This window comes from Procambarus clarkii, chromosome 34 (assembly GCF_040958095.1).
Source record: "Procambarus clarkii isolate CNS0578487 chromosome 34, FALCON_Pclarkii_2.0, whole genome shotgun sequence".
Taxonomy (NCBI): Eukaryota; Metazoa; Arthropoda; class Malacostraca; order Decapoda; family Cambaridae; genus Procambarus; species Procambarus clarkii.
In genome coordinates, this window is record NC_091183.1 from 36,623,958 (window position 1) to 36,639,667 (window position 15,710).

Below are 15,710 nucleotides of genomic sequence, written 5' to 3' on the forward strand. Positions count from 1 at the left end.
AGTAAATGAGAGATAAAGAAGGCAGGGATATAGGGGATGGGTACTAGCAACAAAATTGTATTAAATATGTTAAATAAATGGTCAAGGCAGAAGATAATCTTAAATTATATCTTGCAAATAAACACACACAGTCTCGCTGAAAGAAAGAACCAATTTGTTTTTCAAGGCAGCTTAGGAAACTGAAGACGACTGTTAAATAGTTTATTTTCTATGCATGTTAATCTGGAAACAGATAAGGTCAGCTATCTGACCATGCATAAAAAAAGTGATAATTAAATGCCTAAAAAAAAATATGCAAATCATTTATAATTGTTGGTTAATAGAAGCATTTAATAGAACATTAGATTTTGCAAATACAATACTGTATTAATATGTTGTGTAAAGTGCATGATAGCTACTGCTAGATTTTGTATACATTTATGACCAAGTTACTTTGTGTTTTAAGCGGTGTCAGGATCAGATGTATCTGATCAGGATTAAGATGTATCAGGATCAGATGTATTCTGAACGCTTATACTGTACTGTATAACTGGACACTGATCACACAACAGGAGGATGGCATTAACCATTATACAGTAGCTAATCAACCAAATGACAGTTTTTATTTCAAACAAATTTAATAATTTTTTGTTATGCCCTAACCAGTACATAAACAATTTAGACAAAAATGAAAGCAAACTGAACACTATGAAATCAAACCGTAATTTGAATAAAACAAATTAGGAGCCAAAAGCTTTCCAAAATGGGTGCTTGAAGTCTATTATATACCACCTGACTCTCCACCTGAGGGGGGGAACTGTGTGAGCCATAAATTCACGATACAGTACATTTCATGTACTGTAGTTGTCTCGCCAGCCTCGTACCTCTAATTTAAATTGACTAAAATTCACTATATGATTCTGGCACAACCTTCTGCCTCCTGATGTTTATTTTTGTGTGTCAGTGTGAGCATGTGTGTGTGTATATGTACATTATGAGCAAGCATATGCATGTGTGTGTGTATATGTACATTATGAGCAAGCATATGCATGTGTGTGTGTATATGTACATTATGAGCAAGCATATGCATGTGTGTGTGTTAGTGAAGCAGATAAAAAAAAAATGACATCTTACCCACAGCTGCTGCTGCTCATCCACAGTGCCAAGAAACAATAACAAAACACTGTATGAGTCTTATGAGTGTGGTAAAGGAGCCTCGTGTCTTGTACCTTCCTCAATACATTACCACATGCTACCAACAAGCTCCACTATCAACACATTGTGAATGAAACAATGTACAAAAATAAAGTGCACAAAACCCAATACAAACATCCATCAAACATTAACGTTAAATTCAAAGTGTGTGGGGGGCACTTTACCATACAGGCATGACAACTTAAATACTGGTACATATAAATTTAAAGAATCAAAATCACGTAACCCAAAATCCTTCAGTTGAAAAACCAATGTTCAATAGTATCTAACAGAGAAATTTTGTCCCCCATCCATGAATACAGTACGAGTGTATTAAATGCAATAAAATAATGCCCAAGGCCTTTGTACTGACAACAAAAGCCTTGACCCTAAAGCATGCACAACATCAATCAAACTGCTGCTTGCCTTAAAATAAATACTTACTTTTACTTTGTTAAATAAAACTTTTCACAATAAAAGATAAGCAAAAGAAATAACACTTTTGTAAACTACAAAATATATTATGTGAACATGTATTACTGTGCAGAAAATAAGTCACAATAACACGACTGAAACAAATAACCCAACCCACACATGAACTGGAATGTCACGACTCAATTACGGTCCACGATGGACCAAAATGTTATTGCTTTCATTTTATACATGCGAGTTGGGTTATATAAATATAACTTGCATTTAATGGTAACTTCAATTAAAATAAAAATTAAGACAACTATGTCAATTTAAGAGAAGACAAGCAAAGTAAGATGTTAGAATAAGAAAAGTCACAGTCTTGGGCATTTCTACAAAAACCTCTTAGATAAGCCATCACCACTTGCTGCTCATAGTTTCTATTCAAGCATTAACCCACATTACGGAGACCTTCAACAATGATAAAGGTTCCTCTCTCTTAAGTCATCAATACAATGGCAAAAAAAAGCAAACTTTTATTGTGTGTTTAAACTTCATTTATTGCACCACACCAAACCTGATCTTTGGTGTGGTGACCAACGTCAAACCCTGACATTGCACACCAAATTCTTGCAAAATAATACCAGCACATAAGAGGACAGATCATTTCCTGCATGCAAGGGTTTACTGGGTTGTTATGGGAGGTGGGTGAAAAAAAAACTCAGGCAGAGGAAATCGGAAGAGTACTTACTGGGTTATTTCTCAACTGTGCTGCACGGCTCGGGGGCACCGAAGACACGTCTATTTCAATGTTGTCCTGGTATGTGCTGCCACTGAAATATAGTGTTACATTTTAGTTATCTAAAAGAATTACAGTATTACTATTTTCTTACAATTAATGCCCCTTTTTCTTACAGTAATAATAGCAACACAGGATCACATTTTTCTGTGACAGCTAACATGACCAAGGGATGGATAAACACACAGTATTGCTTTACACATTACTAGTAAGGCATTCTAATGACTTCTAAGCCAGGCAAAGGTGGTGATGCACAATACACACTAATTATTCTCAAAACATCAGATCCTTTGTAGTATGGGTCATCCAATAAGGATAGTTGATTTCTAGACGTTACCACTGCTAGGCTTAGGCTCGGCTACAATTCCTCTGGCAGTTTGTAACATCTGCTGATGTAGATTTGATAATGTAAACTCTGTCAGCAGAACTATTTGCATACTTTGCATCATTATATAATAGAATGTGAAAAATTTTATGAATTCAGAGATAACACCATCAATGGTGTCCAAAAACTGTGTAAGTACTAGTATTTCATTCATAATGATGTACTTCTGGCAACCTTAGCGAAGTATCCAAAATTTGCTTACTGTAGGTGCAGCCAGCACATGACTGTAAAGCTGCCACCCAGTTAGGTAGGTGTGGAGCAAGACTAGTAACCGTGTCTCTCTCTCTCCCCCCTCCTCCTCCTCCTCTCTCTGCCTCCTCTCTCTGCCTCCTCCCTCTCTCCTCCTCCCTCTCTCCTCCTCCCTTCTCTCTCATGGTCTGTGACAATATCAATCCAGTCTACACATCATCAAAAGGAAACAAACACATAAGAGGGGGCAAGACGCCTTACCTAGTCTTGGTGTTTTCGTAAGTAGCTGTTCGGGACTGAGCAAACATATCAAAGTCAGCATCTTCGTTTTTCTTCGCTTTTGGAGAATTTCCTACAGCTGCAGAAAAAAAAATTTAAATTGTGAGAATCTAATAGAAAAAAATTGGAGCTGTGGTAGACTGAAAGTAATACACAAACACCCCCACACCTTTACAAAAAACCTCACACTTTAATAAAAAAAAAAGTTTCAATTTTATTTTATTTTTTGCCCTAAACGCTTTACATAATAGTGGTTTCATAGTGTAACTCTTGTCCCTACAATTTGTACATTACTTCTTTTGTTCTTTGTACACCTTTTTTATTTTTTATAAAATTGTATTGTATCGTATTGTAACATTATCCAAGTGTTATCTTGCCAGTTTTACATCCCTTAAGGAATCAAGAGATGTTTTCTTAAGTAATCTTGCACGTTCCATGCATTAAGCTGTCTACCCATCACACTAAACCCCATTACTTTCCTCTTATATATCTTACAAGCCTACAATCACTCAACCTCTCCAGACATCAACTCCGCACACGAGAGTTTCTTTTGGCCCACTCAACCACCCCCATCAATCTACATCTCTTGCCTTTTCTGCCATCTTAGAGATTTAATATACTTATCTTGTTTAGTCCTACCAACTTATAATACCTTATACAGTAATACATGCACTTCTTTAAACATTATTTACTTTTTTTTATGTAGTTAGTATTAAAGTTGTTTAAGGGACTAAATGTAAAGTATTTTGCATAAGATAAACACCATTAATTCCATTCCAACAAACTATTCCCACTGTAATATTTATTAATTCTACTTCTGCATTGTTCTTATGCACACCACATGTATGAATGCATATGTATTCAATGATTGACTTCTTATTTCATACATGATACAACACTCTTCATTCTTCAAGTAGTAACTTACTTAATGATGCCAGCTGTGCAGAGGGTGGATCATCGGCAAGGTCTATTAGGGACACCTCAGGTTGTGGCTGTGAAGGGCGTTGTGGCTCTGAAGGCTGTTGGGACTCAAGAGGAAGTTGCGGTGGAGATTTTGTGGGACTACCGATACCTTTCACCTTGTTCATGTGACGATCATATCTGCAAATGCATAGATCTCTCATTATTACATCATTCTAAATGCATTCCATTCTTCACTTAATGCATAAAATTATTTACTTTATTGCCACAGAATTTATTTTCTCTAACATCTGAGACTCATTTGTGTACTTAGTTCCCATATGTGACCCCTTGTTTGTGTAATCATCTCTGCTAAATAGTTTATCCTTGTCGGCAGTACTTACCTAGAACTGTGACAAATTGTCACAGCTCTAGATAAGGAGTCAGCAGCTTTCAAGTACCTTCAAGACACCTTTCCCTAGCTGTCTAAGGTACAAGTAAAAGCAAAGTTTGAGGGAAAAATAACCATTTTCTATACTTTGGAGGTATAAACAATTAGAAATCATGCTTACTATCTTGGGACAATATATATATATATACACACATATATATATAAATTTCTTGCATAAACTTATTCTGAAGGAAGCCTGAGCAAAACCTAAGCAAATATTATTCCATAAAATACAAAGGAGAAAGAAGGAATAACAAAGATCTAGTAAAACCACTTAAGAGAGATTAAATCCTAGCAAAATGACCCCCCCACCCCACCCTGTCCTTCAGAAACATACAAACTTCAGTAACATTGTTCTTACCTAAGGAAGAGGTTATTAAGGTCATCATTGATACGTAAGAGATCAGCAGTGAGAATGTCATCGCTGACTCGACCCACCAGTTCGACCACTCGTTGCTGCATTGCTCGACAGGTTGCATGTAGCTCCTGTATTGAGAAAGTGATGTCATACAATTCAGCAGTATGAAAATAATACTCTTAAGTCAGCTTATTCTAACATACTTTAATGCACTAGAGTACAATGTCAGCTCAGCTTCCCAAAACCTATATTGTATATCTACTTATATACAATTTATCTTGTTTTTACTTCACAAATATTCTTTACAACACAAGTATAGTGATTACACAGCAATATTTTCTTAATATTTTAACTCCAGATAGTTAAGTAGCTCATGAACCATCTCCCTCTTTTCCATTTATTAATTTGGTTAACAGTTTATGTGCTATTACAACCTGTGGTTGATTTCAAAGCATTTTACTAGTCTTGCAGTCACATACAGTATTTTATATTATAATTATAACCCACAAGACAAGATTTGCAACAAAATATTATACTGCATTTCAAACTAATATAGTCAGAACTGTAGCATTCATAATAAAGTCTCACACCTGCAATAACTGTAGGTCATCTTGGTGTTCCTTTCCAGGGCTGAGTTCTCCTAGCATCTCCCCCAGGACTTTGGCATTTGCTTCCACAACGTCCAACTCACTGTGCAACTTAGCTCGTTGTTCAGCCGTCAAAGTTACCGGAGCAGCAGGAGTTGGCGTTGGCTGGTGGGGGTTGGGGCGACGTGGCGATGTGACAGTTCCTTGGGGTACACGGGGAGGACGCGGCTCTGGCGCTGTGGCTGTCTGGTAACACAAAACTCCAAAATTACTAAAAAATTCTTATTACCAATAAAACTGCTATTTAGATATATTTTGATTACAAGAGTGTTCTTACGAATGGTAGCCACAGAGCCGTTTATCTTGGGATGTGGTGGAGGCAGAGAAGGATGGTAGTAGTGGTATTTGCCTAACAGTGACTATGGAGGAGCGAGGCCTAGCTCTTCATATCCTGCCTCCTAGAATTTTTGTACTTCTTTTTTAACTTAAATAATAAGCTTTTTGTTATATCTACTCTTAAAGATGTGGATAGAGGTGGCTTTAATGATTTCTTCCTTTAGTGCAATATCCTACTTGTTGACCTCCTAATTACCTACATAAAAGTTGTATAGTAATTTAATTTATGACTGGTTGATATTAAGTTCTTAATACGGAGAGTTTACTGATGTTGCTACATAAATCAAGTTACTAAAGATGAATATTTCTTGTGGAATTGTCACATCACCTGTTTTAACTATATTGTAAAGATGCATACACTACACACACAACTAAAATTTGTGTACCCGTAACTTATGAATAAAGCTTCAAAATCTTAAGATGAGCAATAAATGATAAAGCATTAAAAATTGCAACTTATTATTTATAGGTCAAATTTAAGATGTCATATCAAATTCACATGACGAATTAAAAAAATATTAATGCTGTGCTGTACACAGCTTCAAGCTATAGCTAACCAACAATAAGTACTTTTCAGAACTCAGAACTCCCACACATTTGTGAAGACAGCATGACATATAGATTTGGACGCTGCTCATGGGACAATAAATACATCGGTATGGAAATTGCTAATAGGGCAAACAGAGGGTTAGAGTTAAGAGTCAACTAGAGCAAGTGTATGTTTCTTACTCGCTGCGGGGTGATGATGGGAGCCATGGTGTCCGGATTGGACATGGGGAATTCAACACCTTTAAACTTGAGTTCTGCATATACCTGAAACAAACAATAAATTAATGTTATCCATATACCATACTATACTCTATATACTCTCACACTATACCTTACTGCAAAATTAATACACCCTGATTTTAGGAGGCAAGAAATAAGCCTTGAGAATACTGTATATAAACAGCATTTCTGAGCAGATACTGTATTGAACTGTAGGGCTTTCTTGTGGTGTCAATACTGCCAACTTGTGGCTGTTAGGGATAGTAACAGTGGGCCATTTAGTAATTGGCAAAGGTGCATCTTTTTTTCTACAAGTTACAGCTTTAAAGGCTTTAAAATTTATGACACTGTTCTATTTACATTCTTGGCTGGATTGAGTGTTTCCCTGGCATCAGACTAACCCAGTAGATATGGTAAAAAGTTCCCTGCTGTGCTGGTGTGGTATGTCCACCTGCCCTAACCATGAGGATTCTAACTTGAGGGAAATAGGAACAAGTTTACACAAATCAAACAAGATAAGTGATGGAGACTTTCATACCCATCTTTTCATTTGCAGCACTTCATAATACAATATAACATCTCGGTTTCAAAAGGTGCTTAATACTAAATTTTATGTATTAAAATTTAAAAAATTTAATTTATGTACATAAAAAAACATGTCCTTTCCAAAACCGAACCAGGTTTATTCCACCTAAAGAGGCATTCACTCCAGTAAACACAAACACAATTACCTGACTAACTCCCGAGAGTTCTGGCTGGTGACGGAAGGCATCTGCCCAAGCTTGGATGAGGAGGAGAACCTTTTCCTGCACAGCAGCAGGAGGCTCATTCTTGGGACCTGCCACAGTCAGACGTGCTCAGTATTAGACCCACTAAAATGCTCTTTCATCGCACCAGATATTTATCGGTAATGAGAAAAATCAGTAGAGCCACGTTTAGGATTCCAACCCACACAGTTGGTACTCCTGAGCATAGCTCGTCATGGCTCCTACTGATTTTCTCTCTGATACATCATGTTAATGTGATTTCATTGTGTATTGCTAATGACATGCAGATTTTAATATAATTTAATCTAAATGACTGGTTTATTTCAGCACATATCATCAATAACAAGTTTTTAAACTTATTTTATACATGAGAAGTTAAATTATTTTAAACAGTACTGTAAAGTACATACAATTCTAAGAGAGTTTACATAAACCTATAAGAATTAGTATTTACTCAATTATAGCCTCTCAATGGTCTGGCAGGTTTCACTACACAAGCATTCCAGACTAAGGAGTTTTCAGAACTGCCATAGTTCCTCCCCTACAACCTGGTAAGCATTACTGGTACACACCTTCATGTTAACAATTTTGGTAATACAGCAGTAGCCCTGTCATTTGTTTCAGAATGGGTACAAAAGCATTTTAAGAATGTAGAAGACATGTGGACAATTAATGCAAGATGACCGAGAATGGCACCACAGTCATTTCAGTCTATGGCACCCCCGGCATTAATAGATGTCTGGCATGGGTGGTGTTTCAATCAGAGGATGGGAATTTTTTCGTATGGAAACATGGAAAATACAAGATACCGAAGGCAAGTTTTATAAAAATGCTTGAAATTTTGTTGCACGATGCCAGACTATAGAGGGCAATCTGAATTGAAGTAAAACTTAACTATCGGCTACATGGTTATGAATATGCATTACTATTAATAGGTTAGCTATAATGCCTTGTAGTCTTTGTTACTCTTGAGATGACATCCTAAACACACCTCAAGTAATGACCAAACTTCATTGTAGATGTCTCTTTACCTGAAAGTACTTTATTATCAGACTTGCTAAAGCCCTTACAGCCTAAATGTCATCTACAATAATGTTTACTCTCTTCTTGACATTTCCCTACATCACTGCCATTACTTTGAGTTGTATTCAACCTCATTGCTTCCACTCAGGTCAGTAAGTTAAGACAAAACTTTAGTAGTAGGGCCAGTCTTAACACTGAAGCCATAGAAATCTACCTAACCCCTACTCAAACATGGTCAAATCTGATCTTCTGACAAGTATTAGATCTATTCAGGACTTAAAACTGCTGCATGCAAATATGGCAATATGGATCACTGACCATTTGTCTAAAGTTATCAAAGCATACAACTGTCCATAGTTCAAAAGATAGACTATTCAATTTAAACACAATATACAAGACTTACACTCACCAATGAGCTTTACTAAATCCTGCACAAAGTCCTTACTGCAAGCATGAACGTGAAACCGCTTCCCGCAGTTTTTGACGCACGACTCCAACAACTGTGGAAGGTTAGCCATACATAATATATGGTCGTTCATTGACTACAACAGAATCAGTCTACAATTCATTTCAAGTAAACATTACAAGTTTTTTTTTGTAAGTTTACTGTTTTCTTTGATATTATAAAGAATTATGTTAACTTTGATTGACTTTAGAGTCTATTTGGAAAAAATTTGTTTAAAGATCAACATATTCATGAAAAGTTGACACAAACACTAAGGCAAGGAGAAAACAAGGAGACAAGGAGAAATTAGATTTCAACAGAGGGTTGCATGTGCAAATTTGTACATCTGAACAAGAGTACAATACACAGTACAGTACGTGTAAAACTGTGGAGGCCATACTGTAATATTTATTGTACACTACTGTATTAAATTTATTTATCCTTTTTAATTCACAAATTTAACTTGCAAGTGATCATAAATGAACAAATTCAAACTCAAAACATAGTTTACTGACTGTAAGTGTGTACATGACAACTGTGTAGTTCTTGGGCTGGGTGGCCAGACGCTTTCTGATGGCCTTAATGGCATCCCGAGGACCATCTTCCGACTCGTTGACCAAGTCGCACACCTCTAAATTAAGCCCCCAATCTTCTGATGGCAACGTTTCTGCCGTTGCTTGTTCTGTAATTTAAAAAAGAGAAAATGGTAATGGGTTGAAAAATAAAATGAGTAAAATATAAAATAATATCCTATGTGAATGGGGACTGGACTGGTTATTCAGCATACTAAATAACCCTACCAATTATACCTTTCCAATGTTATTTAAGGATCATGGACCAAAATGAACAATTTATGTATGCTGCAAGCATTCCAACTAATGTAAAAACAACAATGTACTGTACTGTATAAGCAGTAAAGATAATTTTAAGCAATTAGTGGTTGCTAATGACATGACAGTGTCATTAGCAACCTTTTAAAAAGTTACATTTTGCAGATATTGTATGTTTGCTTGGCAATGCAAAAGCTTTACTTCAAATGACATTCACAGCACTGTACACTATTATTAAAGCACAAAAAACATTGTACATGTATTGTCAGAAACAACTCAAATACAGTACTTGATAAATAAATTCTAGAAGATGGGGCCAATGGTGGGAGCCCTGTAGCTAGCCACACTGAGAACTCCCTATGTGTCACATCAGCCCTAGGAGACCTTTAATAACCTACCAGAGGCCAAAAACCTGGCCCTCCTTCACATTAGGCCCAGGGAGCATGGGATTCAAGATCATCCACACTGAAGAAACAAACCTCTAGAAAGGAAATGAGGCAAAACTGACAATTACAAGCTTCACAAAGTTAACAAAGCACCAAATAGTTCTGCAAACAATCCAACCACTAGTTAGGTCATACTCCCATAGTGATAGCTGATCACAGGAGCTGCTAGCGCCTCATGTCAACAATTCTCAGTCTTCTGCCAGACATCTGACACTTGGGACTGTTCCTCTAATCACCAGCCATTCTGGTCTCAGACAATCTAGGTAAGTGTTGGCCATCTTTTGGACTTGTCCTGTGGAGGCCCCAATTTGTGAGTGAATCATTTCAATATTTTGGGTTTGCTTCATGTGCATGTACTTACAAGCCTTCCTTCTTGTTGTGCAAACTTTTGGAAACTATTTGAGATTAATATGCTTAGGGCCTTTCCCTAGGCACTCATTAATGTTGCCCATGCCCTGGCAGGATTACTTCCCTGGTGGGTTCAGATGTTCATGCCATACAGGCCATCCTCCAGTAGTGTGTGCCTCATCATGAGTAGTGTAAGGGTTGTTGACCACTCTGAGGCTCTGAGATTTGCGTACTTGTATATATGGCACGCCACAGACGCCCTTCACAGACATTTTTCCTGGTGCTGTATTCAGTATCTTTTCACTTCATCCAGCGAGTGTCCCTAGTTCCTGGGTGTCCTGCTCAGTCCTTACGTGGAATACCAGGACTACGAAGCCTTCCGTTTCTCAAGAGGCGTGTATTTGGCTCCAATCTTTTAGTTTTGGATGATGCCTTCCTGTCTGACCAAGCATCAGGTGTAGACCATGGCTCTGCACGTTTGCAGCAGTGAGGCAGGATCCTCTCCCTCCAGCCTTTATTCTACACTTCCCTTCCTACTGCTCTAGTGGTTTGCTTCGGACCCTTTCTCTGTTTACTTTGGGAATCGTGTAGTTATCCATTTTGCTTCACTTCTTTTTTGGAGTTTTGTTTCTTCAGTGAGGATCTTAAATTCCCCCTGCTCCCTGCACCTTTGAGGGGAGGGAAGGGAGCCACCTCTCGTCTCCAGTAGGCTATTAAAGAACTACTGTACTAGAGCTCATGTGATGCATGACGTATCAAGCCCCTTCCCCCCCCCCCACAGAAAGACATTTCTTTACATTCAACATTGCTTATATACACACAGAAATCACAATTGCGTGATGCATCAAATGAACAAATCCACAAGGGCAATGACGAGGATTCGAACCTGCATCAGAGAGCATTCCAGATGTTGCCTTAATTAAGGCAGCGTCTGGGATGCTCTCGGATGCAGGTTCGAATCCTTGTCACGGCCCTTGTGGATTTGTTCATTGTTTATATATACTGTACCTATTTTCTGGGTGACAGATGTCGAAGCCATCTTTGAAGACTCGTTCTTTTATACAAACTTCTTGTATGTTTCTTTAATCAAACTTAGAAAAATTTAGCTGTGATGTACAGTATTGTACTGTGTGTTAATATACTTTTCATCAATATTACCACCAACGTGGAAGACTAGAGAATGCAATAGAATAATAAAACACAGGGGTATTATGGATGTGGCCAAAATTGTTATAATAGAAATATGGTAATGGTCAAACGTTTTTGTATAAGGAGTTATATGCAGCACTTTTGTACACAACTGCATTTACTGCTGTAAACCAGCACCCACATTATGACTACACACGAAAACAAGAAATGATCTCAATAAGAAAAACTCTCAATCATCTCCAGGTTAAAAAAAAAAAAAATCCCTATTTATTCTTTCAAATTAGTTAAAAATTATTTGTCTATATAAAATGTTTTTGTAATTTTTGGCAATAAAAAAAAAAAAACATTTGCATCAAATTTTGACAAACTAAAATGCTCAGAACTGGAATTCTTGGCAATATAGATGTAGTCTGGCCCAAATTAGTCTACCTGAGCATATACTGTATATTAATTTCAGCCCGTACTCCAAACAAAGACCCAAAATTGATTCCATGCACCCATCAAACTTCAGCCATTTATGAATGAAAAACGGTTTGCACACAACTCGCACAACTGATGACGTTCGAACATTTCCGGAACAAATGCTTCACCGACGAATTTTGTTCGAACCACAACGCTGTAAATGCTTCACCCACGTACTACAAATAATCGCCAACAGAACCTAAACACCTAACCTAACCTATGCCTATATATATACACAATATACTAATACAGTATATTATAGTAATTTATATTTGAGAAAATTCCTGTTTTGAATGATCAGCATGTAAAAATTTATAAATGTATCTGTGGGGTTGACCGCTGGATATAATGGACTCGAGTCGAGGACGGGTTGATTAATTTTTGTTGGGATTTATATCTTAGGACAGGTATCGAATTTGGTTAGATTAGTCATTGCCATATTTGCCTTATTCCTTGAACACAATCTACTAATTGACTTAATTCATGTCCACAATTACCTCAGTTAACAATAAACAATGAAAGCATTGTGCCTAATGTTCCCACCTTGCCTAAGGCTTCAACTCGGGTTGTTTTTGCCTCTGCACATCACAAAAACACAATCCTGTAAAAATCTTCGAGTACCACACTTTAATCAGGGATACAGTACCTAAAGGAGGTGATGACTACAATTTATGAACAAGTTACAGTACAGTATGTAGAAAGACAATATGAAGTACTTCTTTACAATCAGTGGTAGGAAGCTGGAATGGACTTCAAAGAGGCAGGATATGCCAAAACCATTGGAAACTTTAAATACTGTCTAGTACAGTATACAGTATATTTTTTTATGATAAAGATTGAACACCATAAACACAGGTCTACTCATATAACTGCAAACACAGAATCACACACACACACACAAACACACACACTGAGTAAACCAGACAATCTAGCAAATTACTGTGGCAGGAACACACGGTCCAAACAAAACACTTCACCTTTCTTTGTGCTTTGATCAACACAAGGACACCAAGGCTTGCTACAAATGTCAACTTCCTCTGCCAATACACAAAAAATTGCTCTTGCAAAAGAATCTACATTTGAATTTTGTTTAATATGATACATAACAAATAACTCAAGTCCTACAACCACTCATACACTTGTTTACTTTTGTTCACATACTGGCCAACTTTTTTTTTTAAATGATAATAGCCGAATAAAAAATGAGTCAATATTATATACTGTACTACATCCATCTGAAGTTGTTAGTTAATCACCAGAAATCTTTACGGTACTTGCAAATTTGTAAGTGTAAAGTATCTCTTGACCACTGACTGTTGAAGTAGTTACCAGGAGCAAAACACAGCAGATAACACCACACAACTTTCACTTAAACAGAATGAAATATAATACAGATAAGATTCTCCTGCTTTCTAATAAACATTACATATTTCTCGAGTGAATATTTTTAACTGGCACAACACACAACACAGGTATAACTTCACTACTGCAACCTAAAGCGAAACTCATGCACAAGGGACAAAAAGAGTGGTGTTGAGCAACCAACTGTCATACATGACTGCCAGCAGTCACGCCTCCTCACTACCAAACTGCCACAGCCGTCAATGTCACCACATTAACTCTATCGTCAGTAAACATTACTCATAATATTTCAGTTCTAAAAAAGTTAATAATTAATATGCATAGCTTGATCTAGGAATACTGTCATAACCTCAAAGTTGAAGCGTGTTTAGTACATCACTTTTTTCATGCAAGTTGATTTTGCAACATGACTATTCTACTTTATTTCATTCAACATACTAGTATTTTACATGTTGAATGTATTTTACCTGAAACGCTATGCGTGCTAGTGGCTTTACAAGAATGTAAATTCAACTTAATTTCTATGTTCTCTGTTTACCCCCAATGTACCTTCTTGTATATAAATAAATAAATAAATATAAGAGCATTTAAATAACAATGAACTTTTACTAATCAAAGGATAATGACAATTACCCTTCAAATTTCTCTACTGAGCCAATCATGCCCTGAATAAGTAGAAATTCCAACACATTAATAAAGGCATTAACACGCATCCATTTATCCATCCCAGTCATAAGACATACTATACAGTGCTGTAATTAAATCCATCACTACCAAGCTAATTGTAGTTTTGGAAAACCTATCATGCACTGCATCATTAATTTCAACTTATTTCCTCACACAACTATAAATTAGTGAACAATCTAAATACTGTACACTGTATTGGCTATTGCCTGCCTAACGTATATGAATGCAGTATTGAAAACTAAATATACAGTACCTGTATTAATTGATTATTGTATTACATAATGAACTTAAATATTTCCAATAATTTTAACTTGAAAAAATAATAAAAGTAAATAAACCCACTCACTCCCCCACCCTCCCCCATCACCCATCCACCCCACAAATGCCCACCCCCACCCACACTCCTACACATGTAGTCGTAATCTTGAGGATCTGGGTTTAATTCCAGGTCAAGGCCGTGACAAATGGGCAGTTTCTGTCACCTGATGTGTGTATTCTCATGGTAGTAAATAGGCACCTGGGAGTTTGATATCTATGAACTGCATCATAGATGTCAAATATACGGTGTGTGTTAGAGAGAAATATATGTAGTAATTATGATAGAGGAAGAAATGGTTTGGTATTGTGTGTGTGTTAATAAATGCAAAGCATTAAAAACAGATGTTGATACACAAGATACATACAATACCAACAACTCAAGTAACACCTTGCACACACACACACAGATTTGCCTGATAAACCACCAAGGCCAAATAACAGTCACCTTGCATAAAAGTGTCACAGCCTGCTGGAGCCTCCCAAACCTTGAACAGGTTACCTTAACATGCACAGCACACATGCACTCACCCACCCATGTACTGCAACACATCCATGCCTCACCCACCCATGTACTGTAACACACCCACCCATGTACTGCAACACACCCATGCACTCACCCACCCATGTACTGTAACACCCAGGGTGCTGTGCCCAACTGCCCTGAATGAAACTCGTCAAACCTGCTTAAGCCCCATTAAAGGTCAACTTTTCTTAATGCATTTCATGGTCAACTTTCTGCAAAAGATTTCTTAGCTGCAGTCTTACCAGTATAATTTAATTCCTCTACAAAATCCATATTAAAATGTTAGTTTAAAATAGTCCTGTTAGAGCCTAAAGCTAAATCAGAAATAATTTAAGAATAACCTAAACAAGAAAATTAAATTTCACTTGCTTAACCTGATAGAAGCTATACTTTTCAAAGCCTGAATTAGGGTAAATTCTCCATTGTTTATACAAGTCTTGAAACACACTAAATTTTGTAGCAAGTATTATAAAGGGACTAAAACTGAACAACTTTGAAGCAAAAACCAAGAATGTCAATACAAATTTCCAAAATAATTGATGCTGGGAATGCCTTGTCTGCTACAAAAACAAATTACACGTGTCTTTTTGCAGTCTTTGTTTTCACAAGAGGTTAATAAACTAATCTTGCCTTTGTTCTGAAAATACAATGCAA

The 15,710-nt window shown here is 36.8% G+C and overlaps 1 protein-coding gene across 8 annotated transcripts in view; it reads right to left on the reverse strand.

The window, feature by feature from the left end:
• Positions 1–15,710, reverse strand: part of LOC123762050 (TOM1-like protein 2) — a 29,685-nt gene that overhangs the window by 7,248 nt on the left and 6,727 nt on the right. For 3 of the 8 annotated variants that reach the window (XM_069335819.1, XM_069335817.1, XM_069335824.1), the window contains exons 3-11: positions 9,447–9,613; positions 8,890–8,986; positions 7,428–7,534; positions 6,658–6,741; positions 5,536–5,778; positions 4,949–5,073; positions 4,162–4,337; positions 3,219–3,315; positions 2,336–2,417 (exon numbers count right to left, since the gene is read on the reverse strand). In XM_069335819.1, coding sequence (XP_069191920.1) covers positions 2,336–2,417; positions 3,219–3,315; positions 4,162–4,337; positions 4,949–5,073; positions 5,536–5,778; positions 6,658–6,741; positions 7,428–7,534; positions 8,890–8,986; positions 9,447–9,613 — 1,178 coding nt within the window. Of the gene's footprint in view, positions 1–2,335; positions 2,418–3,218; positions 3,316–4,161; positions 4,338–4,948; positions 5,074–5,535; positions 5,779–6,657; positions 6,742–7,427; positions 7,535–8,889; positions 8,987–9,446; positions 9,614–11,563; positions 11,748–15,710 lie in introns of those variants that run through there. The other 5 variants (XM_069335820.1, XM_069335818.1, XM_069335823.1 and 2 more) reach the window with 4 other exon arrangements.